This window comes from Equus asinus, chromosome 10, assembly GCF_041296235.1.
Source record: "Equus asinus isolate D_3611 breed Donkey chromosome 10, EquAss-T2T_v2, whole genome shotgun sequence".
Classification (NCBI taxonomy): Eukaryota; Metazoa; Chordata; class Mammalia; order Perissodactyla; family Equidae; genus Equus; species Equus asinus.
The window spans coordinates 103476181-103498922 of record NC_091799.1 but is presented as its reverse complement, the minus strand read 5'-3'; the positions used below and the strand labels follow the sequence as shown (position 1 = coordinate 103498922).

Sequence of the window (22742 nt, the reverse complement as noted above, 5' to 3'; positions counted from 1 at the left end):
AAATAACGACTATTTGACTTGTTTGTGAGGGATTTTCCATATTTTACTTATTGCACATATTCTAATCTTTGGTCATAATTTCCACACGTACAGTATACAGGTACTGAAAAACGTCTAAACAGAAAAACTCATTTTTATTAAGAAAAACCATTTGCCAAAAAGCCTTAGTATGCAACACATGAATCTTTATATGGGTAGATATGTGAGAGATATCAAGTGCTTAGTAATGTGCTGAAATGTGATACAGACCAGGAAGAGAGCTTTTAAAATACCCGGTTAAAAAGGCCCTGTTGTGTTTAACAGGAATCCAGCCCAGGCGCTGCAGAAGCCAGGCAAACAGCTTCAGGGCCCTGGCTCGGGTTCCTTGAAGTTGCCTGGCTAGGGAGTGCATTTGTTGGGCTGGGACCAGGATGGGTGGGGGCCCCGGTGTCTGGTCACGCAGTCTAGACTTGCATGGCACAAGCAGATATATATGATGACACTCTAGCGTTTGCTTTGGGCTTCACAGAATGTGTATGTAGCGTTCCAGTCCAAAGGAAACTATTGTCAAACCAGGCTTATGGCCTCCTCTGGACACCAGGAACTCAAACAGCAGACAGCTGGGCAATTCTCAAATGAAACCTGCCCACGCTGCGTCAGCTTGAATAATCAAGGCCACGCGGCCCGATAGGCAACACTGCCAAGTCTGCCTCGGGAAATCGCAGCAGTGGGCAGACCTGAAAGTTTTAATTTCATTTTCTGCATAAGAAATCATTTTTAAAAGGAAACGAAAAAGCCTGTAAGGAAACCCCCAGGAGAAGGGATTTGCCAGGGCATCTCCGGGTCCTGCTCCGGGGCGGCGGCTCAGCTGGCAGCGCAGCCCAGGCGGCGGGTGGGCGGGACCGCTCCTCCGGGAGAACGCCGGCGAGCACGTGGGCGGGCGCCGACGCGAGGGGCTGCGGCGGGAGCGGCTGCGCAGGGGACCCTGATGGACAGGAGGGGGCTTGGGGTACATTTTTGTCCTTTCCCCGGAGCAGCGGCAGAAGCGGTCGGGCTGGCCTGGCTTTTACGCAGGGCGGACAGATCGGGAAGGCACGGCCCCGGGCTGCGTCCCCGGTTCCATTCAGCCCGTCCGCACGGAAACTTCCACCCGGCGGCGGCGGCCTCGCGCCTCTGCGCACGCGCAGCACGGCCGGGTGGCTGCCGGGGACCCCGGCCCCAGTGCGCATGTCTCCACGCCTCGGCCTGCGCGCGGCGGCAGGAGGTGGGGCCGGCAGACGCAGCTCGGCCAAGGGCGGCGCACCGGCTTCCCCACTTCTCCCTCTCACCGCAGCCAAGTCTGGTTTAGTAGGGCCCACGCCGCCGGCGCCGCCGCCACCCCTTCAGCCCCTCCCAGTCGCGTATCCTTCCGACGCGGTACCCTCCTGGTCCGCACGGAGGAGCGCCCCAGTGCGCAGGCGCGGTAACCAAGACGGCGGAGTCTAGTGAGGATTTGAAATCGGCCGCGCGTGCGCACTGGCGTGCCGGTCCGGGCGAGGGAGGCCGCGCTTCCTCCCCACCCGCCCCCGCCCCCTCCCGGCGCCCTCCCCGCCCCTCATTGGAGCGGAGGCGGCGGCGCCCCCTCCTTCCCCCGCGCCCTGTCGCCGCCGAGAGTGCCTTTTCGCCGCCGCTGCCGCCGCAGGAGCACGGAGTCAGCGGCGCGAGCGTGACTGAGGGCCCGGCGCACGGCGGCGGCCCTCCCGCGGGTCCCGGGCCGCGCGGCGCCTGGGCCCGCCCCCTCGGCCGGCCGCCCGCCCCTCTCCGATGGCCTCTCCCCCCGGCCGGAGTGGAACGCCGCCGCCGCCGCGGCCCCCGTGCCAGCCCCGCGCCGCCTGAGGGAGCCCGCCAGGCCCGAGCCGACCGCCGCGGCCTGCCCGCGCCCGCCCCGCGCCGCCACCCCGACGGGAGCCGCCGCCGCCGCCCGCCCGCCGGAGCCGTAGCCCAGGCCCGTCCGCCCGCCCGCGCGCCGTGCGCCCGCCCGCGGCCCGTCCGTCCGTCCGTGCGCTCGCGGCGCGGCCGGGGCCCGGGGCGCGGCGGGGGCGGGGCCGCGGCGGGGCGGGCGGGCGCGCGGGCCCGCGGGGCGGCGCGTGGATGGATCCGCGCGTGGCCTGGATCCAGCCCGAGCAGAAGGGGCCGGCCAATGCCCTGTGGATGCAGATCTGGGAGACCTCGCAGGGCGTGGGCCGCGGCGGCTCCGGCTTCGCGTCCTACTTCTGCCTCAACTCGCCCGCGCTGGACACGGCGGCCGCGGCGGGGGCGGCCGGGCTGGGCGGCGGCGGCCTGGCGGGGCCCGCGCTGCCCGCCGCGTCGCCTCCGCCGCCCGCGCCCGGCCCCGCCGCGCTGCCCCCCGCGCTGCTGACGGCGCTCGGGCCCGCGGCCGAGGGCGCCCGGCGCTTGCACAAGTCGCCGTCGCTGTCGTCGTCGTCGTCGTCCTCGTCCAACGCCGAGTCGGGCACCGAGAGCCCCGGCTGCTCGTCGTCGTCCTCGAGCAGCGCCTCGCTCGGCCGGGCGGGCGGCGGCCGCGGGGGAGCCTTCTTCCACTTCGCCGACGGCCCGCCGAGCGCCCCGGGCGCGGCCAACGGGCACCCCGGGCCGCGCGGGCCCGCGCCTGCCGGCTCGCCGCCGCCGCACCAGTTCCACCCGGGCCGCCGGAAACGCGAGAACAAGGCCAGCACGTACGGCCTCAACTACCTGCTGTCGGGCAGCCGCGCGGCCGCGCTGAGCGGAGGGGGCGGCCCCGGGCCCCAGGCGCCGCGGCCCGGCACGCCGTGGAAGAGCCGCGCCTACAGCCCGGGCATCCAGGGGTGAGTGCGCGCGGGGGCCGGGCGCGGGGTGGGGGGCGCGCGCCCCTCCCTGCCAGGTGCGCGGACCCCGCCGTGGGTGCCCCGGGCGCTCGGCCATCCTCTGGGTGTTCGTATTTCCCGGATGGATGTTGGAGGCCACGATCCGGCTCTGCCCTGGAGTGTCTTTTTATTTATTTTTATCTTTGGAAATTTCAAACTCCTGTTATAAACGAGTGATATGCGCGGATTCTGGAACAGGGCAAGAAAGGGCCGCTGAATCCGACTCGTGCAGACGTTTCCCTTCTCTGCCTCTTGAAACTAGAAAGGGAGATCGGATACTTTCCCTCCCCCAAGACAAGTTAGGGACCCTTTGTCAAAGTAGCCTGCAGAAAGGTGTGGCGTTTTTAAGTTAAGTTGGAGACTGTTTTAGTATTGCCAGGAACTTGGATAAAGGTAAATATTGGTTAAATGTTAACTGTTTTTTTTTTTTATTTTAGGAAAATCCTTTAGAAACGTGATTAGGTTTTTGGTAGTGATGCAATCTAACCAGCAGTGAATTTAGAAGTGGCTTTTTTTGGGAGGGGGCTGGTATGTTATGATTAAATTTTGTGCTGAAATTAACATGAAAAGCATCATATGCAAATTTTTTTTAAAACCAGTTAAACTTTTTTTTTTTACTGTTTTAAATAAAAATATTTGTAGCACATACTTAGTTTTTGGAAGATGCCGTCTTTACGTATTTTCACATCAAATACAAGGGATCAGAAATTCTGTTTAAGTTTAGTGCAATTACAGACAGCAAGGACTGGTGAAAATGTGGGTGTGTGTATTTGGATTGGAGCAGGCCCAGGTGAGGCTTTTCAGGTACAAATGCTACCCTACCTGGCTCCTTTGCCTTACTGAGCTTTTCTGAGCACTAGAAACAAAGCATTTGTGCTTAGGTCTTCTGTCAGTATTTCAGGGCTTAAATCATAGACTTCCCCTTGCACAGTTGCATGCTGACTCAAACGAACCTGAGGATTTCCCAGGGTGTTAGAGTTGTTACAAACATTGGAGTCCTACAAATGCCACAGTTGCTAAATGTTGAGATTACTTCTTAAAGTAACTCTTTTTAGAGGTCTGTTTATTCTCTTTTGAAGTATGTTAGAAAACACTTAAGTTGATACTGTTTTAAAGTGTGATACACGGTAATGGCTGCATGTTCTGCAATTTGTTGCACCTGGTTTCCAGTAGAACTGTTACTTTTGTAAATTCCCTGAAGCCTGAGCATGCACTTCAGACCCAAGCAGGGGCCCAGTCCAGTCTCCTCTTCCCTCTCTCCCTCCAGTTCTTACTTGTAGAACTTTCTGAGAAGAAGCGGTGGAGAGCAGTTTCTTGATGTATGACGTTATACGTAAGAGTTTTTGGGGGACATCTGCAGGTTTTCAGCCTGCCACGTAACTGGAATTGGCTCTGCGTCTTAGCACTAGGAAAATAGACAAGTGGTCTTCACTTCTAGAGCATTTTTGTGCCCAGACAGTCCAGAGCCCTGCCTCCTCCTTTCATGAGTGTTTGGCAGTGGCAGCGTCCTGCACTTGTGCACAGCACTCAATCACTCAGCCTCTCGGAGCTCACCCATAGGTTTCTAGCAGGCTTCAGTGTTACTTTTCTTAATAAAGGAGTCCATTGCTTGCCAGGTACTTTGCTATGGTCTGGGGAGGGGTTGGTGTGGGAGTCACACAGTCTCATGATCTTGACTCCATAACCTGGTCCTCCCTTGTGAGTGCTGCCTGCCCAGCACGCATGAGCACCATTGGTCCAGGTGTGCAGATCTCGCTCCTCTCCCCCTCTCTTGTCTCCTGCATTTCATCACATTGTGTCCAGTCTCTCTGTACTTCATCCTTGTCACCCTCATGCGGACTGTGGTCACCTCTAGTGGAGGTGCCTCATAGCCTGAGGTGGTCGTCTTTCATGCACTCTCGCCCCCTTCTGGGCCTTTCCTAGCATTGCCAGTGGGGTGATCTTGTCACCAGCAGGTCTGGTCCAGTCTCACCCTGTTGGAACCCTGTGATGGCACCTCCCTTATCCTCCTTACGTTGAAGACTGAATCCTGAAACTCAGCACATCTCCAGAGTGCTGCTGCTCTGGGCCCTGCCTGGGGGCTGCTCTCCCTCTCTGTCAGGGTCCTACCGCACCCCACTGCCGGCCTGTTAGAACCCAGCTCAGAGGTCTTATGGGGCTAAGAGTGGCTCTGAGGCAGCCAGGAGGTCTGTGATTTAACCCCCCTAATGAGGGATCCTGGCAGGGATGCTCATGTTAATGCTCCTGTTTTCTCTTTTGCTGGCCACCCTTCCTTTCCTCTCTCTGGGAGGTGTGTACTGCCCTCAGAATACCTGCTTTCGGCCATCTCGGTCTAGAGGAGGCACCTGCTAGGATTGCCTGCTGGTGCCTGGAAGGGTAGGGTGCCCTCTGCTTGGTTCACCACTCCCCATTCCTCCAGCAGACTGCTGTTTCAGGGGGACAGGGAGGAGGAAGTAGTAAATCGAGTAGCGGTTGAGCCATGCCTATGATTAGAGGAGGACGGTGTCCTTAAGGATCGTTTCCATGGACCTGCTAGGCTTATTGGACCTAACCTTTTGGAATCAAGAAATAGGTCTGTCTTACCCAGAGTGATGGGGAAGGCCACCAAAGTGTCTTTTGCTTGTGCCTTAGAAAGGGAAAGAACTGAGAAAAAAGAGCCTGGCCTGGCCAATAGAAAAGGACCTTATTGATGAGAAGCTGTACGGACTTACTGTATAGTCCGAGGACAGGCGTTTCTGGAAGGACTGTCTGCAGTCCTCAAGGAAGGATAAATAGTTGCCTGGTGTGGCGGGAGTTTGAGTAGCATCAGTGGAACCCAGCTGGGCCTTTGCCTGGTGGCCCATACAGCAGCCTGCACTATTTTTTTTTCTGAGGAGGAGGTTCCTGCCCTTGGAAACTTTGCCTGGTGGCCTGGCCTTGCGAGAGTGCCAGTCTGCTTTCCTCTTTGAGTAAGATGAAGAAAAAGCAGGTGAGAGAAGATAGTGATTAGTGCCAGAACCTTTGGAATGGAGAAGGTGAAATGCTTGCTTTGGAGCTGCCATTGACCCTAGTTCTTCCATTTTTTTCGTTGAAGTCTCAAACTTTTGTTTTGGGAACAGTGTGAGATGTGCTCTCTACCTGGGCTTCTGACCTGCAGCTGCAGGCAGGTGTGTGGACAGGCTCGCAGGCCCTGCATCTCCTGGCCTCTGACTGCTGCCTCTTTTGCATTTCTTCCCCTCCTAACCCAGCAGTGCTTTGTTACTTGGCCCTGGTCAGTCTCAGCAGCTTTGGAAGCCTCCTCAGGTTAAAGGTAAAGAAAAGTTCTGCAGAAGTGAGGGCAGAAGCGTGGACCTCAGATACCTTGCCCCATCCTTAGTGGCAACCTGTAGAGCCCCAGGAAGAGCGTAATGAAGGAGGCAGGCCCCCAGGCCCCTGGCTGACACCTGCTGTCCCGGGCCCTGACCAGGCTGCAGTGCAGGGTTCGGCCTTTCCCAGGTTGTCCTCTGAAGCATGCTGCAGCGTGCAGCCGTCATATGCAGCGTCCTTTCTGCAGGTCCTTTGACAGTATTTAATATTTTGACATCTGTTCCCCCAAAGAAAATTCCGTTCTTTTTCTGAAGTTTGTGAGAAACCGTCGCAGACGTTATTCATGGGACGCGGTCAGCCACGAGCCTCAGGACTCTGGGTGTGGGTTCTTTCGAACTCCGTGTGTGTTCTCTTCGCTCTCTTCTGAGGGAGTCAGAGCCTGAAGGAGCATCCAGGATCCCTGCTCTCCCTCTGTGGCTCCAGCCTGACTTGGCACTCTCTAAAGTAGAGCAAATGTGAGCTCTCTCAGTGCATTCTTATGGGGACCAGGTGGGAGGGCACAAGAAAAAGCCCAGCAGGGCCTGCTGTCATCTCACTAGTTGTCTTTCTCTCATCCTTATCTCTTTCTGTAAACGTCACGGGACACATTGGAGAGGTTATTGTGAGATCTGCCTGAAAAGGTGGTGGTGGCACACTTGGGCCAAAGGTCTAAGGGAGGTAGGAATGATCACCCCATGCACGTGTTTGCTGCCGCACTGACCATTTATGAAATGAGCTCCCACTCAGACACTCCTCCTTGCTCTATAATAGCATCGCTGTTCCTGCCCATTGTACCATGGCCAGTCTCTCCGCAGAGTGGAACTGAAAATCCAGCGTAAGAGGCTGGCTGTGATGGAGTTGGGGACAGTTACACCACGACTGACACACAAGGGTGGGCAAAGTTAGGACTGCCGATACTTGGTGAAGGGGCTGCCGACGAGGAGGGCAGGACTGACACTTTGGGAAAGGAGGACTGGAGTATTAAATAGGCTGAAGATGTGTGTGTGGGGGGGGGGTCTTTTGGAAAACTAGAAGCCTCAAATGTTTTTGCAAAAGACGACCTTCTTAATGCTCATGCTGTAGAAGTCATTGTGGGGTAAGGCAGACCCCTCTAGTTGCTGTGAGCTTTTCATAGAAAGGCAGTGCCATTTGCTTCTTAGAAGTAATGCATGTTGTGACTTAGTGCTTTTTCAGGTAATTTTCAAGTAAATGTTTTAAAGTAAAAAGTAAGTTTTTCATAGTTTTGAGATTTGTATTTGAAGGAAGAGTCTCAGACCTTTTTTTGATCACTACTTAATAGGAAATTTTGGTCCTCATTTTAAGTGGATTCATGTAGGTGGCCTATGGGAGGAAGGATAACAGTTATCTTTAGAAAATGAGGACTTTTTGTTCTTTGATTAGGTCATTACGTTTTAGGATCTGATTTTTTTTTTCTGGGGAAGATTCACCCTGCGCTAACATCTGTTGCCAATCTTCCTCTTTTTTTTTCTCTCTCCAAAGCCCCAGTGGTAGTTGTATATTCTAGTTGTAAGTCCTTGTAGTTCTTCTATGTGAGCTGCTACCACAGCATGGCTACTGGCAGTTGGGTGGTGTGGTTGCACGCCTGGGAACCGAACCTGGGCCGCTGAAGCGGTGAAAGCACCGAACTTTAGCCACTAGGCCATCAGGGCTGGCTCTAGGATCTGGTTTTATAGTTATGGAGTAAAAGAAGGTTGTAATAAAAACCAAATAAACAAAAAACCAGTGATGTTCAAGTTCAGAAACTTGATTTTGATAATTCAGCCAGAATGCTGGTTAATGGGAGTGGGGTGACAGAATCATACTAACTAGATTCATAGGAGACTGTGTAAGCCACAGTGTCACCTGGAAATTTCCAGTGGCTGTGGAGAGGCCCGTCTGGAAGGCTCTGGTCAGCTTGTTAGGGGTTTCTCCTCTCAGAAGGCTGCTGAATGTGGCATCTGAGTAAGGGCAAGTAGGTGATCTTGGGAATCGGGGCAGATGCCTGAGACCCCTGCCCCAGTGCAAATACGCATCCCAAGTGGTCAGGGGTGCATTTCCCCAAGAGTTTGGGATTTATACTACAATTAAACGTCTTACTCTCAGATTTCTGGGCTGCACTAGTTTTCTGTTGCTGTGTAACAGATGACCACAAGCTCAGCAGTTTAAAACAACACTCATTTATTGTCTCCAAGTTTCTGTGGGCCCGAGGCTGGGCATGCTGGGCAGGGTTCTCTGCTCAGGCTCTCACCAGGCTGGAGTCAAGGTGTTGCCACTACATTCTTGTCTTGAGCTCAGGGTCCTCTTGCAACCTCATTCCTGTTATTGGCAGAGTTCAGTTCCTTAAGGTTGTAGGACTGAGGTCCCTGATTCCTTGTTGGCCACCAGCTGGGGCCTCTCTCAGCTCCTTAAAGTTACTGGCAGTGCTTGGCTCCTCCATCTTCAAACCGGCAATGATGCTTTGAATCTCTCTGTCCATGTCTGCCAGCTGGAGGAAGCCCTTGGCTTTAAGGGCTCATGTAATTGGGTCAGGACCACCCAGGTCACTGTCTATCTTAAGGACATGTAATCATACAGTATGTTCATGGGAGTGGTGATGATTTCATCATGGCTACAGGGTCAGGGATTAGGGTGTGGAATCTTCTGGGGGCTGCCTGCCACACCTGCAGGCATTCTCCTGTAGGTAGACTTCCTTGTCATGGGGAAACAGGTGATGAAGAGGTTGTCGTTTTCTTTTCCAACGCTTCTCTCCCTTGACTGGACACCAGCCCATCATGATGACTCTCGCAGATTGCTGCTCCTGTCCTCTGGCTTGGTTGTCACCACTGGACTCAGTGGCGACCAGAGTGACTATGGCTGTGAGTGCCTTTCTGCCCCTCTCCCATCTAGACTGTTCTTAAAATAAGTCATCTAAGAAAAGTTTACATGACAGCCATGTGAGTGAATACGTGGAAATTATAGTGATTGAAAAATCCTGTTTTTGAGGTACCATGCATTGGCCGGCTTAGGAAAGGTGTCCTTCCTATGCTGGGTGGGGGTGGGGGGTGGCTGGTGACCCTCCCAGGTTCCCTCTGGAATCCAGTTCTAAGTAGATAGCAGTCCGTCTTTGCTTTACAGGACCCCACACCACTTGTTCTGCAGCCCAGGATAATGCAGGTGGGGGCTTGCCTAGGACCCCCTCTTCAGAGCACTGTGCCTCCTGCAGGAGGAGCAAGAAGACTGCCACACGTTCTTGCTTCTGTCCCTTCCTGAGGAGGTACTGCTGCTCTTAGAAAACTGGCCACTGCTCTCCTGCATCCCCTTAGGGAAGGAGGAGCTGCATCTTAGCCTGCATTCCCAGCGCCAAGCCCATGCTAGCCGCTGCCAAATAAATGTCAGATGGATGGATGGATGGATGAAAGAAAGAAAGAAAGAAAAAGAAAGAAAGAGGATCTGCCAGCTTAGATGAGCACATGAGGGGTGGCAGGTCTACGTTGTTTAAGTAAGCCAAATGCTATAGATAACTTTTGTTGTTTGTCTTAGGATTTTTAAAGATTTGATTGCTAACTCTGAAGTTATTTAAGTGCAGAATAAAGTAAAATCTATTGCAATTTATCTGCATGCTTTCCTGAAGAGTGTGGTTAAACCAGTTTTATACCTTGCAATAATAAATGGAGAAGCAGAAAACACTCAAAAAACTTCTATACTGTGTTTGAAAGGCATCCCCATTTAGTTGTAAGTGGTCTGTCTTTCTTCTTATGAAATTAAAACCTAACCATGAAAAGTTAGAAAACTCGGAAAAGTCTGAAGATAAATCTCCTGTCATTTGGCCACCTGGTGAGTGTCCTGTGACTGGTTCTCGCATGTGCTGGGCTCGGAGGTGTGTGCTCCATGTGCTGGTAAGGAAGAGGCGTTGGAGGCTGGATCCCCCTCTGGGCCCCGTGGTCCCTTCGCTGAGCTCATCCGCCTCCACGCAGACAGGGTGCACCGGAGGGAGCGGTTCGGATTTCCTGTGGTGAGGAATGTCTGATTATCAGCAACATGCTTTATTGTGGCTTTGTGCTCTTTTCAGTTCCCAAATCAGCTGCTCTGCACAGCCATTCAGACCTTCCTGTGGGTTCAGGTGGGGGTGAATTTTCTCAGTGATCACATTTGGATGTAGTGGTTTACTACTGTGTTTGAGGGATATTGCAGGCGATCCTGACATTCATGAACTCCTGGGCTCTGAATGAAGGCCTGGATGCAGGAGTTTAAGGGCATGAGAAGTCAGCTTGCTCCTGTGTTTGGCTTTGGCCCTCCGGCTGGCATCCATTCGGCATGGGAGGCCTGCGCAGGGCCTTGAGCTTGCTCAGTTAGTCTGCACTGTGCACTCATGTAGCCTGGTTCACAGGTCTGGTTTTGGCTAGTTTCATCCTGGGTTCTGACTTCTGAGCCTCAGTTTCTCCACCTGTGGCGCAGGGCCTATGATATCTGCCTCCCAGGGCATATTAAATAAAGGAGAGAGGACATTGTGTGAATTGTCATTCAGGAATTAGAAAGCCCACTCCTTTTCTTTTCTCCTCTCCTCTCTGAGGAAATGGAAACCAAAAATTAGGTGGTTCTTGTGGCCAACTGGACAGAAAAAGCATTTTGCTTGGCTTTTGAAAATACAGACAATTTTGCCTCTCAGGCCAAAACTTTTCTCTTGGAGAAACTGTTAGAGACTGCAGCCCTGAGTCTGTTGGGAAGGCTGTGGGCCGCTGGAGGCCAGTCTGATGCTTCGGAAATACCCTCTCCCTTTGAACAAGACAGACTTTTCTATCTTTAAACATTTAAATGATGCCTAAGTGTGTGTTCTATAGTTTTTAAATAAGAATCTTCTCTTCCCAGAGCTTTACTGGTACTCCTGATATATTTTATCAGGTGGCTGTTGCCATAAATAACTTGTTTAAAGTCATTTAGGATTTTGTTGTCATTCTGTTCGCATAGTAGAAGGGGTGGATGTTGTGTTATTTCTCGGAGCTCTTTGCAGCTTCTCACGTGTGTTCTGTGCGTAGTGGAGAAAACGAGTGCGGGAGGGCGCCTTGCACCGAGCCAGAGCAGCACCGTCCGCTAGCGCGCCTGTGAGGAGGGCAGAGCGCTGGTGTCGTGAGTCCAGTGCAGTAGAAATGTGACTAAGGCGACTGAGGAACTGAACTTTAATTAAAATGTAAATAGCCTTATGTCTGGACAGCACAAAACGGGAGTAACTTTAGACTCTTCATTCAGAACACAGTGTATGACTCAAGAATTGTTGTCTAAATCCAAATTCAAACAACAGCCAAAGCTGTGTTACTCAGCAAGGTACCACTGGAAAGCTCTAGAAATTGTGTTTCTGAGTTTCTAGTGTAAATCCTTTTCAGAGGGCTGCTGTTTCAATAACACATCAAGCATGAAGTAGGCTCACAGTGGAGTGGAACGTGGAATGGCTCCCGGCTCAGTGTCCAGTGCAGCGTGGAGATGGAGGGGCTCAACGCTGCACACCGGGTTAGTGACGTGCCCGACAGTCTCTTCCCGGCTGGCAGTGTCCTCACTTGAGCGGCAGTAGCAGCCACAGTGGCTCACAGTGCCTGGGGCTCTGTGGGACTCGGCTCTCTGCATGCGTTTCCTCCCTGAGTCTCACAGCAGGCCCGTGAAGTGGGGAGCATCACTCAGGAAACCGAAGCCTAGACCTGCCAGCGTGGTCTGGCAGAACATGCTGCCCTTGGAAATGTCAGTCCAGTGCTGCCGTTGGGAGCTGCCAGCAGTGTGAAGTGAGGAGACAGTCCCAAGGCGTGGCGATGGGATGGGGGGGAGTCAGCACCTCACTCTGCAGACCTGATTTAAATGTGTCCCTAGAGGGCCAGTTGCTTTTCTGCTTTCCTACAGAGAGAGCGGATTGGGCGAGAGGAGGAACCTAGGTCCTCCTGTAGGACTTTGACAGTCAAATGACAAAGATGCTGGAGAGGGGGGAGCAATGAGGGACGGGGACAGGCAGCCAGTCCTGCTACTGGAGTACACTGAAGTCCCTGCTTTCCTGAGACATTCTAGAAGTGGCCTGGAGGGGAGTTGTGGGGGAGGGAGCGGGAGTCCTGCCATCTGGATTGTTCTTAGAAGTTGCAGTCTATGAAAAATGGAGCATTTGATGAGGTGCTGTTTGTCTGAAGACAATTGAAAGACCAAAAGCAGGCCGTTCGAGCGTTTGCTGACCGCCTCTTTGGTGTCAGGCACTGCCTTCAGTGCAGAACCTGTGTTCTCCCAGTTCTTCTCAACAGTAAACTCATTTGAAAGAGAGACAAATGAAGCCTTGGTAGATGTAAGCATCTTGCCCAAGGTGCAGCTAGAAAATAAAGAGCTGGGGCCCGGACGCAGGCCTGCTTGACGAGAAGGCCCATGTTCTTGCCTCCCCCGTCTCCCCAAGAAGGGAATTGGTGCACTTGAGTTAAGAGCGGGAAGCAAGAACTTGGTGAATTCACAGAGATGGCAGCCGTAGTGCAACATAATGAAGAGTATTTTGGTTATAGGTGTCTTGGCTAAATTTAAGCAAACAGATTTTTTTTTTTTTTATTTAAAAATTCTTTTTTTTTTTTTTATTAATGTTATGATGGATTACAAGCTTGTGAAATTTCAGTTGTACATTTTTGTTAGTCATGTTGTGGGTACACCACTTCCCCCTCCGTACCCTCCACCCACCCCCCCTTTTCCCTGGTAACCACCGATCAGATCTCCTTCTCAATATACTAATTTCCACCTATGAGTGGAGTCATATAGAGTTCGTCTTTCTCTGACTGACTTATTTCGCTTAACATAATGCCCTCGAGGTCCATCCACATTGTTGTGAATGGGCCAATTTCGTCTTTTTTTATGGCTGAGTAGTATTCCATTGTGTATATATACCACATCTTCTTTATCCAATCATCAGTTTCTGGGCATGTAGGCTGGTTCCACGTCTTGGCTATTGTAAATAATGCTGCGATGAACATAGGGGTGCAACGGACTCTTGAGATATCTGATATCAGGTTCTTAGGATAGATACCCAGTAATGGGATGGCTGGGTCATAGGGTATTTCTATTTTTAAACTTTTTGAGAAATCTCCATACTGTTTTCCATAGTGGCTGTACCAGTTTGCATTGCCACCAACAGTGTATGAGGGTTCCTCTTTCTCCACAACCTCTCCAACATTTGTGGTTCTTGGTTTTGGATGTTTTTGCCAATCTAACGGGGGTAAGGTGATATCTTAGTGTAGTTTTGATTTGCATTTCCCTGATGATTAGCGATGATGAACATCTTTTCATGTGTCTATTGGCCATATTCATATCTTCTTTTGAGAAATGTCTGTTCATGTCCTCTGCCCATTTTTTGATCGGGTTGTTTGTTTTTTTGTTGTTAAGCAGTGTGAGTTCTTTGTATATTATGGAGATTAACCCTTTGTCGGATAAGTGGCTTATAAATATTTTTTCCCAATTAGTGAGCTGTTTTTTTGTTTCAGTTCTGTTTTCCCTTGCCTTGAAGAAGCTCTTTAGTCTGATGAAGTCCCATTTGTTTATTCTTTCTATTGTTTCCCTCAACTGAGGAGTTACAGTGTCCGAAAAGATTCTTTTGAAACTGATGTCAAAGAGTGTACTGCCTATATTCTCTTCCAAAAGACTTATTGTCTCAGGCCTAATCTTTAGGTCTTTGATCCATTTTGAGTTTATTTTGGTGTGTGGTGAAAAAGAATGGTCAATTTTCAATCTTTTGCATGTGGCTGTCCAGTTTTCCCAGCACCATTTGTTGAAGAGACTTTCTTTTCTCCATTGTAGGCCCTCTGCTCCTTTGTCGAAGATTAGCTGTCCATAGATGTGTGGTTTTATCTCTGGGCTTTCAATTCTGTTCCATTGATCTGTGGACCTGTTTTTGTACCAGTACCATGCTGTTTTGATCACTGTAGCTTTGTAGTATGTTTGAAATCGGGGATTGTGATTCCGCCGGCTTTGTTTTTCTTGCTCAGGATTGCTTTAGCAATTCGTGGTCTTTTGTTCCCCCATATGAATTTTAGGATTGTTTGTTCAATTTCTGTGAAGAATGTTCTTGGGATTCTGATTGGGATAGCATTGAATCTGTATATTGCTTTAGGTAGTATGGACATTTTAACTATGTTTATTCTTCCAATCCATGTGCAAGGAATGTTTTTCCATCTCTTTATGTCATCGCCTATTTCTTTCAAGAAAGTCTTGTAGTTTTCATTGTATAGATCCTTCACTTCCTTGGTTAAGTTTATCCCAAGGTATTTTATTCTTTTTGTTGCGATTGTGAATGGGATAGAGTTCTTGAGTTCTTTTTCTGTTAGTTTATTGTTAGTGTATAGAAATGCTACTGATTTATGCACGTTAATTTTATACCCTGCTACTTTGCTGTAGTTGTTGATTATTTCTAATAGTTTTTCTGTGGATTCTTTGGGGTTTTCTATGTATAAGATCATGTCGTCTGCAAACAACGCGAGTTTTACTTCTTCGTTACCTATTTGGATTCCTTTTATTTTTTTTTCCTGCCGAATTGCTCTGGCCAGCACCTCCAGTACTATGTTGAATAGGAGTGGTGAAAGTGGGCACCCTTGTCTTGTTCCTGTCCTCAGAGGGATGGTTTTCAGCTTTTGTCCATTGAGTATGATGTTGGCTGTGGGTCTATCATATATGGCCTTTATTATGTTGAGGTACTTTCCTTCTATACCCATTTTACTGAGGGTTTTTATCATAAATGGGTGTTGGATCTTGTCGAATGCTTTCTCTGCGTCTATTGAGATGATCATGTGGTTTTTGTTTTTCATTTTGTTGATGTAGTGTATCACGTTGATTGACTTGCGGATGTTGAACCATCCCTGTGTCCCTGGTATAAATCCCACTTGATCATGGTGTATAATCTTTTTGATGTATTGCTGTAATCGGTTTGCCAAAATTTTGTTGAGGATTTTTGCATCTATGTTCATCAGTGATATCGGCCTGTAGTTCTCCTTCTTTGTGTTGTCCTTGTCAGGTTTGGGGATCAGAGTGATGTTGGCTTCATAGAATGTGTTAGGGAGTTCTCCATCTTTCTCAATTTTCTGGAACAGTTTGAGGAGAATAGGTATTAAGTCTTCTTTGAATGTTTGGTAGAATTCTCCAGAGAAGCCGTCTGGTCCTGGACTCTTGTTTTTGGGGAGGTTTTTGATTACCGTTTCTATTTCCTTACTTGTGATTGGTCTATTCAGATTCTCCATTTCTTCCTGATTCAGTCTGGGGAGATTGTAGGAGTCTAGGAATTTGTCCATTTCTTCCAAGTTGTTCAATTTGTTGGCATATAGTTTTTCATAGTATTCTCTTATGATCTCTTGTATTTCATTGGTATCTGTTGTGATTTCTCCTCTGTCATTCCTGATTTTATTAATTTGCGCTTTCTCTCTTCTTTTCTTGGTGAGTCTGGCTAGGGGTTTGTCAATTTTGTTAATTCTTTCGAAGAACCAACTCTTTGTTTCATTGATCCTTTCTATTGTCTTTTTTGTTTCAATATCGTTTATTTCTGCTCTTATTTTTATTATTTCCCTCCTTCTACTGACTCTGGGCTTTGTTTGTTCTTTTTCTAGTTCCGTTAGGTGTCGTTTGAGGTTGCTTACGTGAGCTTTTTCTTGTTTAGTGAGGTGAGCCTGTATTGCGATGAATTTCCCTCTTAGGACTGCTTTTGCTGCATCCCAAATGATTTGGTATGTCGTGTTCTCATTTTCATTTGTCTCCAGATAATATTTGATTTCTTCTTTAATTTCTTCAATGATCCATTGTTTGTTCAGAAGCGTGTTGTTTAGTCTCCACATTTTTGCACCTTTCTCTGCTTTTTTCTTGTAGTTGATTTCTAGTTTAATAGCGTTATGATCAGAAAAGATGCTTGATATTATTTCAACTCTCTTGTATTTATTGATGTTTGCTTTGGTTCCCAAAATATGGTCAATCCTTGAGAATGTTCCATGTGCACTTGAGAAGAATGTGTAACCTGCTGTTTTTGGATGAAGTGTTCTATATATATCTATTAAGTCCATCTGGTCTAATTTTTCATTTAATTCTATTATTTCCTTGTTGATTTTCTGTCTGGATGTTCTGTCCATTGGTGTTAATGGTGTGTTGAGGTCCCCTACTATTATTGTATTGTTGTTGATGTCTTCTTTTAGTTCTATTAAGAGTTGCTTTACAAATTTTGGTGCTCCTGTGTTGGGTGCGTATATATTTATAAGTGTTATGTCTTCTTGGTGGAGAGTCCCTTTTATCATTATATACTGTCCCTCTTTATCTTTCTTTATCTGTTTTGCTTTGAAATCTACCTTGTCTGATATTAGTATAGCGACACCTGCTTTCTTTTGTTCATTATTAGCTTGGAGTATTGTTCTCCATCCCTTCACTCTGAGTCTGTGTTTGTCTTTGGGGCTGAGGTGTGTTTCCTGTAGGCAGCATATTGTTGGATCTTGTTCTTTGATCCATCCTGCCACTCTGTGTCTTTTGATTGGGGAGTTCAGTCCATTTACATTTAGAGTGATTATTGAGACGTGGGGGCCTACCACTCCCATTTTGTGTCTTGTTTTCCGGTTTTCTTCAGTTTCCTTTGTTTCTCGTCCCATGGTTTAATCTGTTCTGATGTAGAGCTGCTACTCTCTGTTGTTGTCCTTCTACTTATCTCCTCTGCTCTTGGTTTTGTAGCCCCTTTCCTTTTTTGGATTTTTCAGGAATGAGGGTTTTCCTGAGGATTTCCTGAAGAGGAGGTTTTGTGGCAATGAACTCCCTTAATTTTTGTTTATCTGGGAAAGTTTTTATTTCTCCATCGTATTTGAAGGATATTTTCGCTGGGTAGAGAATTCTCGGCTGTAGATTTTTGTCCTTCAGATTTTTGAATATATCATTCCACTCTCTTCTAGCCTGTAAAGTTTCTGCTGAGAAATCTGCTGATAGCATGATGGGGGTTCCTTTGTAGGTTAGTTTCTTTTGCCTGGCTGTCCTTAATATTTTCTCCTTGTCGTTGACTTTTGCTAGCTTCACTACTATATGCCGTGGAGTTGGTCTTCTTGCATTGATAAAGTTTGGAGATCTGTTGGCTTCTGTCACCTGAAGATCCATCTCCCTCACCAGATTTGGGAAGTTCTCAGCCATTATTTCTTTGAATAGGTTTTCTGCCCCTTTCTCCTTCTCTTCTCCCTCTGGTATACCTATAATCCTTACGTTGCATCTCCTAATTGTGTCTGATAATTCTCGGAGAGTTTCTTCATATCTTTTAAGTCTTGCTTCTCTCTCCTCCTCTGCCTGCAACAATTCTATATTGCCATCTTCCAAATTGCTAATTCTTTCCTCCATATTATCGGCCCTACTGTTCAGAGCATCTAGATTTTTCTTAATCTCCTCTATTGTGTTCTTCATTTCCAATATTTCTGTTTGGTTCTTCTTTATCGTATCAAACTCTTTTGTGACATAGCTCCTGAACTCGTTGAGTTGTCGGTCAGAATTCTCTCTTAACTCATTGAGAATCTTAATGATGGCTGTTTTGAAGTCATCGTCATTTAGGTTATATATCTCATTTTCTTTGGGATTGTTTTCTGTGTATTTGTTGCTTTCTTTCTGTTCTGGAGATTTAATGTATTTTTTCATATTGCTTGATGTTGTTGATTTGTGCCTCCGCATGGAGATAGAGTTTAGTTGCTCCTTTCACTTGTTTCAGCTGCTGCGGTGGGGGGAGCAGCTGTTTATACTTCACCAACCAGGAACCCTGTCCGTAGTTGCTAACTGGGCCTGGGCCCCTCTTCGTAGCCACAGTGGCCCTTTGGATTCCCTCCTCTGCCGTGGGGGCCGTCACAGGGGGGCTTCAGGCTGCAGGTGCCTACTGTTGCAGCCCACCTAGATGTGCTCCCTCCTTGGGGTCTGCAACGGTGTTATGGGCTTTTCCAGCGGCCAGGGGTGGGATCACTTATATTTGTCGCTCCATTGCTGTCGGCACCCGCCAAATCTCACTTGTCCTCTATGGGTCGCAGGAGAGCTATTGGCATCTTCTACAGTCTGTGGTTAGTACACCTAGCTATGCTGCTTTTGCCCTGGGGTCTTCCAGCCTTGTGGCTGGCGGCTGGGTGCCTTCTACTGGTGCTGTGCAGAGGCTTTCCCTAAGGCTGCTGTGAGCCTGTAGGGTTTCCCCCTAGGCTACTAAGCTGGGTCTCTGGAACTCTCTCCAGCCCCAGTCCTCTCTGAGATCTCCGGCAATCCCTAGCCTCACGGGGTGGGCAACGGCAGCTGGGGGTTGCCCCGCCCTCTGGGATTCTCTCCGGGCCTCTCCCGGAGCCGTGAATGCTCAGCGTGGCCCCTCTGCTAACAGCAGACAGAGAGTTTTGTCTGCTGCCCGGGCGGAGCTCCGGCGCTTCCCCTCCGGGTCGCAGAACCGGCCTTTGAAAGTTCCCCCCGCCCCGGTCCTCTCCTAGATCTCCGGCAATCCCTAGTCCCACGGGGTGGGCAACGGCAGCTGGTGGTCGCCCCGCCCTCAGGGCTTCTCTCCGGGCCTCTGCCGGGAGCCCTGAATGCTGGGCGTGGCCCCTCTGCTAATGGCAGACAGAGAGTTTTGTCTGCTGCCTGGCGGAGCTCCGGCGCTTCCCCTCCGGGTCGCAGAACCGGCCTTTGAAAATTCCCCCCGCCCCGGTCCTCTCCTAGATCTCCGGCAATCCCTAGCCCCACGGGGCGGGCAACAGCAGCTGGGGGTCGCCCCGCCCTCTGGGATTCTCTCCGGGCCTCTCCCGGAGCCGTGAATGCTCAGCGTGGCCCCTCTGCTAACGGCAGACAGAGAGCCTTGTCTGCTGCCCGGGCGGAGCTCCGGCGCTTCCCCTCGGGGTCGCAGAACCGGCCTTTGAAAATTCCCCCGGCCCCGGTCCTCTCCGAGATCTCTGGCAATCCCTAGTCCCATGGGGCGGGCAATGGCAGCTGGGAGATCTCCGTGCCCTCCGTGTCTCTCTCTGGGACCCTCCGGGCGCCCCAAGCACCAGGCTGGGTCTCCCCGCCAATGGCGGGGAGAGACTCTCCCCGCGGGCTCAGGTGTGCAACTCCAAAGTTTCCCTCTGCGTTTAGGAGTAATTGCAGGAGGTTTAGGTAGGGTTCTGGTCACCTGTTTCCACCGTCGCTCCTCTGTTGTGTTCTCGCTCCTGCCCTAGATGTGTGTGGATCCTCTGGGGGCGTCCGTTGGAAGAAAGCCGCTTGCGGGTACTAGGCTTCCCGTCGGGGTCGGAGAGTTTTCACCTATTTCCACATCCTCCCGGAGGAAAGTCCATCCGCCTTCCGATGTATAGTCTCGTGGGTGTCTCAGACGTCCTGAGATGCTGTCTGGATATCCTTTGTCAAGCGATAAGTGTCCAAATAATTGTAGACTCGAAGGGCGAGAGACATAGAGGACTACTCACGGCGCCATCTTGGCTCTTCTCCAAGCAAACAGATTTTTAAAAATTGAAGACAACTCAAAATGGTGACCAACATATAAAAGAGGATACCTTGTGTGGCTTTTTAAATGCAAAGAAATTCTAAAGTATTGTCTAAATTATCATGGGAAAAAAAAGATGGTGAATTTATCTGAAGTTTGTGCCTCTATCAAAGACTGACTCACAAGAGACTAACGTACAAACCTACGTACAAGCATGATGGATAGCAATAAAAATATAGAACTGAGACCAAGTTCCAAAGAATTGTCACAGGTTAAGTCTTGGAATGAACTGAAGCTTAGGAGTAAAAAGGGCCTTTTTAGGATGGGTTTTAGAGTAAGACTATAGGAAGTGAAAGGCCTGTGGTTGGGGCAATGGCTCACTGTCCTCGGAGCCTGTCTTTGCAGGTGGGTGCTTCAGCTTTTCCTTTGTTCCTGTCAAGCAAGTGGTCTTCAGCACTCATCACAGTAATAGTCGTTGCTGGCCCTGCCGAGTGCTCGCCCCTTCGTGCAGCACCCGTGGCCCTCCCAGGAGAAGCAGTGGCCTTTGTCCTCCCACAGTGCAGAATAGGGAGTGAGGCTCGGTGAGGTGGCCGTAGGTGCAGGGCCGGCATGGGAGCCCAGGCAGATGCGTGCCACAGACTTTCTCTAACCACTGGACACAGGGAGCAAAGCAGGAATTGTCCAAGAGGCATAGTGATAGGAAGAGAACACTGAGGTACGGTGAGTTCCGGACTCCGGGTGGAGAGATGACAGCTCAGGAGGGGGTGCAGATGTCACTATGACACTCTGCCCAGTCTCTGAACAATTCAGGTACCCCAAACATGGGTGTCTTTGCCCTGACCTCCCAGAAGGATCTCACAAACCAAGCAGAGGCCCTGGTGCTGTTGCCCCACAGTTGGCGAGTGGCTCCTGTAGGTGGCCAGTGTGAGCACCACTGTGTGATGCCATGCCTCTTACCATTGGGTGTGCTAATCCCTTTAAAGTTAGAGATAATTTCTCTAAAGTGGGCTTTAGGCTGATTTTTAAATAATGATAATTGTTTTCATAAAACAGATTCGTATTAAAAAAAGTAGAAGGCTTCAGAGTCATCAGTCCCACCCCCCAGAAGGAACCAGAGTGGGATTTGGTGACCGCCATCGCAGGCCTCTCTCTAAGCCGGTGTGTGGATGCACACGTGGGTTGAGCAGCAGCAGGACTTCCATGACAATTCACGTTGTCTATAAATACAATTTACTAAGTTATTAATTTCACTTGCCAGTGAAAGTAATGTTCAACCTCAGATGGAAATACTGGTTTCTGAGAGAGATCACTGAGTCTAAGAACATAAAAAAGATGATAAAAAACTTAAGTAGCAAAGTGCAAAAAAAAATCCATGAAAGTTTTAATGAAACCTTATTGATTTGCTTGCTGCTATGTAGGGTGGAGATTTGGCTCTTGCTATGGACTGGATGGTGTCCCCCCAGGTTCGTGTGTTGAAGCCCCAGCCCCCAGCGTAATGGTGTTTGGGGATGGGGCTTTCGGGTGGTGATTAGGTTTAGAGGAGGTCGTGAGGGTGGGGCCTCATCCTGGGATTAGTGCCCTTGTAAGGAGAGGCCAGAGCTCACTTGCTCTCCGCTATGTGAGGACACGGAGAGCAGGCAGCCGGCTGCATCCAGGAGGAGGGCCCTCACCATAACCCAACTGTGCTGGCACCCGGATCTTCCAGCTTCCAGAACTGGGAGAAATGCGTGTCTGTTACTTAAGCTGCGCTGTCTATGGTATCCTGTTACAGCAGCCCAAGCAGGCTAAGACTTTTCTCTATCTTCCCACCTCCTGATTTGCATTGTTATTTGTCACCATGACTTAAGCATTTGTATTTTGTTCTGTAGTTATAATCACTGCCATTTGTTGAGCCCTTACTGAGGGCCAGGCCATATCCTCAGTACTCCGTCTGGATTCATGAAGTCCTCCTGACGGTGCCATGTGGGGCAGTAGCATCAGCATCCTTGTGTTTCACATGAGGAAGCTGAGGCACAGAGCCGGTGAGGGTCCTGCAAGTTCTCGTAGCTGGAAAGCAGCAGGGCAGAGCTGACCCCAGGTGGTCCAGATTCCTGACGATTCTGTGAATCCTGCCTCAACACAGGACCCCACTGTTTACTATTGATTAGTCTTGGTTCTGTGTTTACATGGACTTCATGCTTGGCACCAGGACTCTCACAGGGACTCCTTGGATTTCGATGTTCTCTGTGTAGCCCATGTTTCTGGTGGGCTTCACTGGGGGTGTGTGTTTCCTCGCGGAGCTTACAGGTGCAGTGCGGTCTTTGTTGCCTTTGTGTGCTGTTGTCAGCTTTGCAGGGTCAGCACCGCCTTCGCACCTTGGCAGTCAGTGCTCCTCTGCCTCTGACCCTGCACCCTGCTCCACTGCCACAAGGGTGCCTGTGGTCCTCGCACCGAGGCCTGCTGAGCCGCCTGGGGCCCAGGCAGCCATCGGACTTGTCCTTCGACTTACTCACCGCGTCTGCATGTGGAGCCGCTGTCAGTGTCGTCCTGTGTGTGTTGAGTAGTCAAGTTTTTAAATAAGAGCTAATTGGCGCCATATTCCCTGAAGCCTGCAGTGCGCCTGGATCACAGGTTTCTGCCTCGCAGCCTCTGCATGGGCCCCGTGTCTCTGGCTTTGAGTGTTGTGGACAAATCTGACGCAAGACCAATTCCCCCATCAGTGAAGGGGCTTTATTTTGATTAACTGCCTGTCCGAAGCCTTTCTCTCATCCAGGCCCCGTCCTTTCTGCAGCGTCTGTCTCAGCATCGGCCCTGGCGTGAGTTCTTCTTGGACACAGCTGCCCTTCCACCCACAGACCGGACTCTGCCTTCTCTTTAGGGATGTGGTCCTCTGTCGACGCTTCCACACACTGCTGGTTTCATCTTGTTGATGGGCGTGTCTCTGTCCCTCCCCGTTGAGCTTCTCTACTTGGATGACTGGGTCATTTTCTTTTCCTCTCTGTCCGTCTTATTCAAAGAGGCTCTTCCTGCTTTGGTTCTCAGTCTGTCCCTTAGCACAGTAGCTCCCCTGGCCTCTCAAGTTGCTCTTTGTCATCTTTTAACCCTGCTTTTATTGACATGTTCTTACCAAGGTTTCCCATAGAACAAGGCACTGTAGTGGGTTTCTC

General features: G+C 50.0%; 1 protein-coding gene across 2 annotated transcripts in view; it reads left to right on the top strand.

The window, feature by feature from the left end:
• Positions 1-2047: 2047 nt before the first annotated feature.
• TENT4A (terminal nucleotidyltransferase 4A) overlaps positions 2048-22742 on the top strand; it is a 55053-nt gene continuing 34358 nt past the window's right edge. The window contains exon 1 of one of the 2 annotated variants that reach the window (XM_070519882.1): positions 2048-2822. In XM_070519882.1, coding sequence (XP_070375983.1) covers positions 2110-2822 — 713 coding nt within the window. In that variant the 5' untranslated portion in view covers positions 2048-2109. The remainder of the gene's footprint in view (positions 2823-22742) is intronic. The other variant, XM_014828438.3, reaches the window with a different exon arrangement.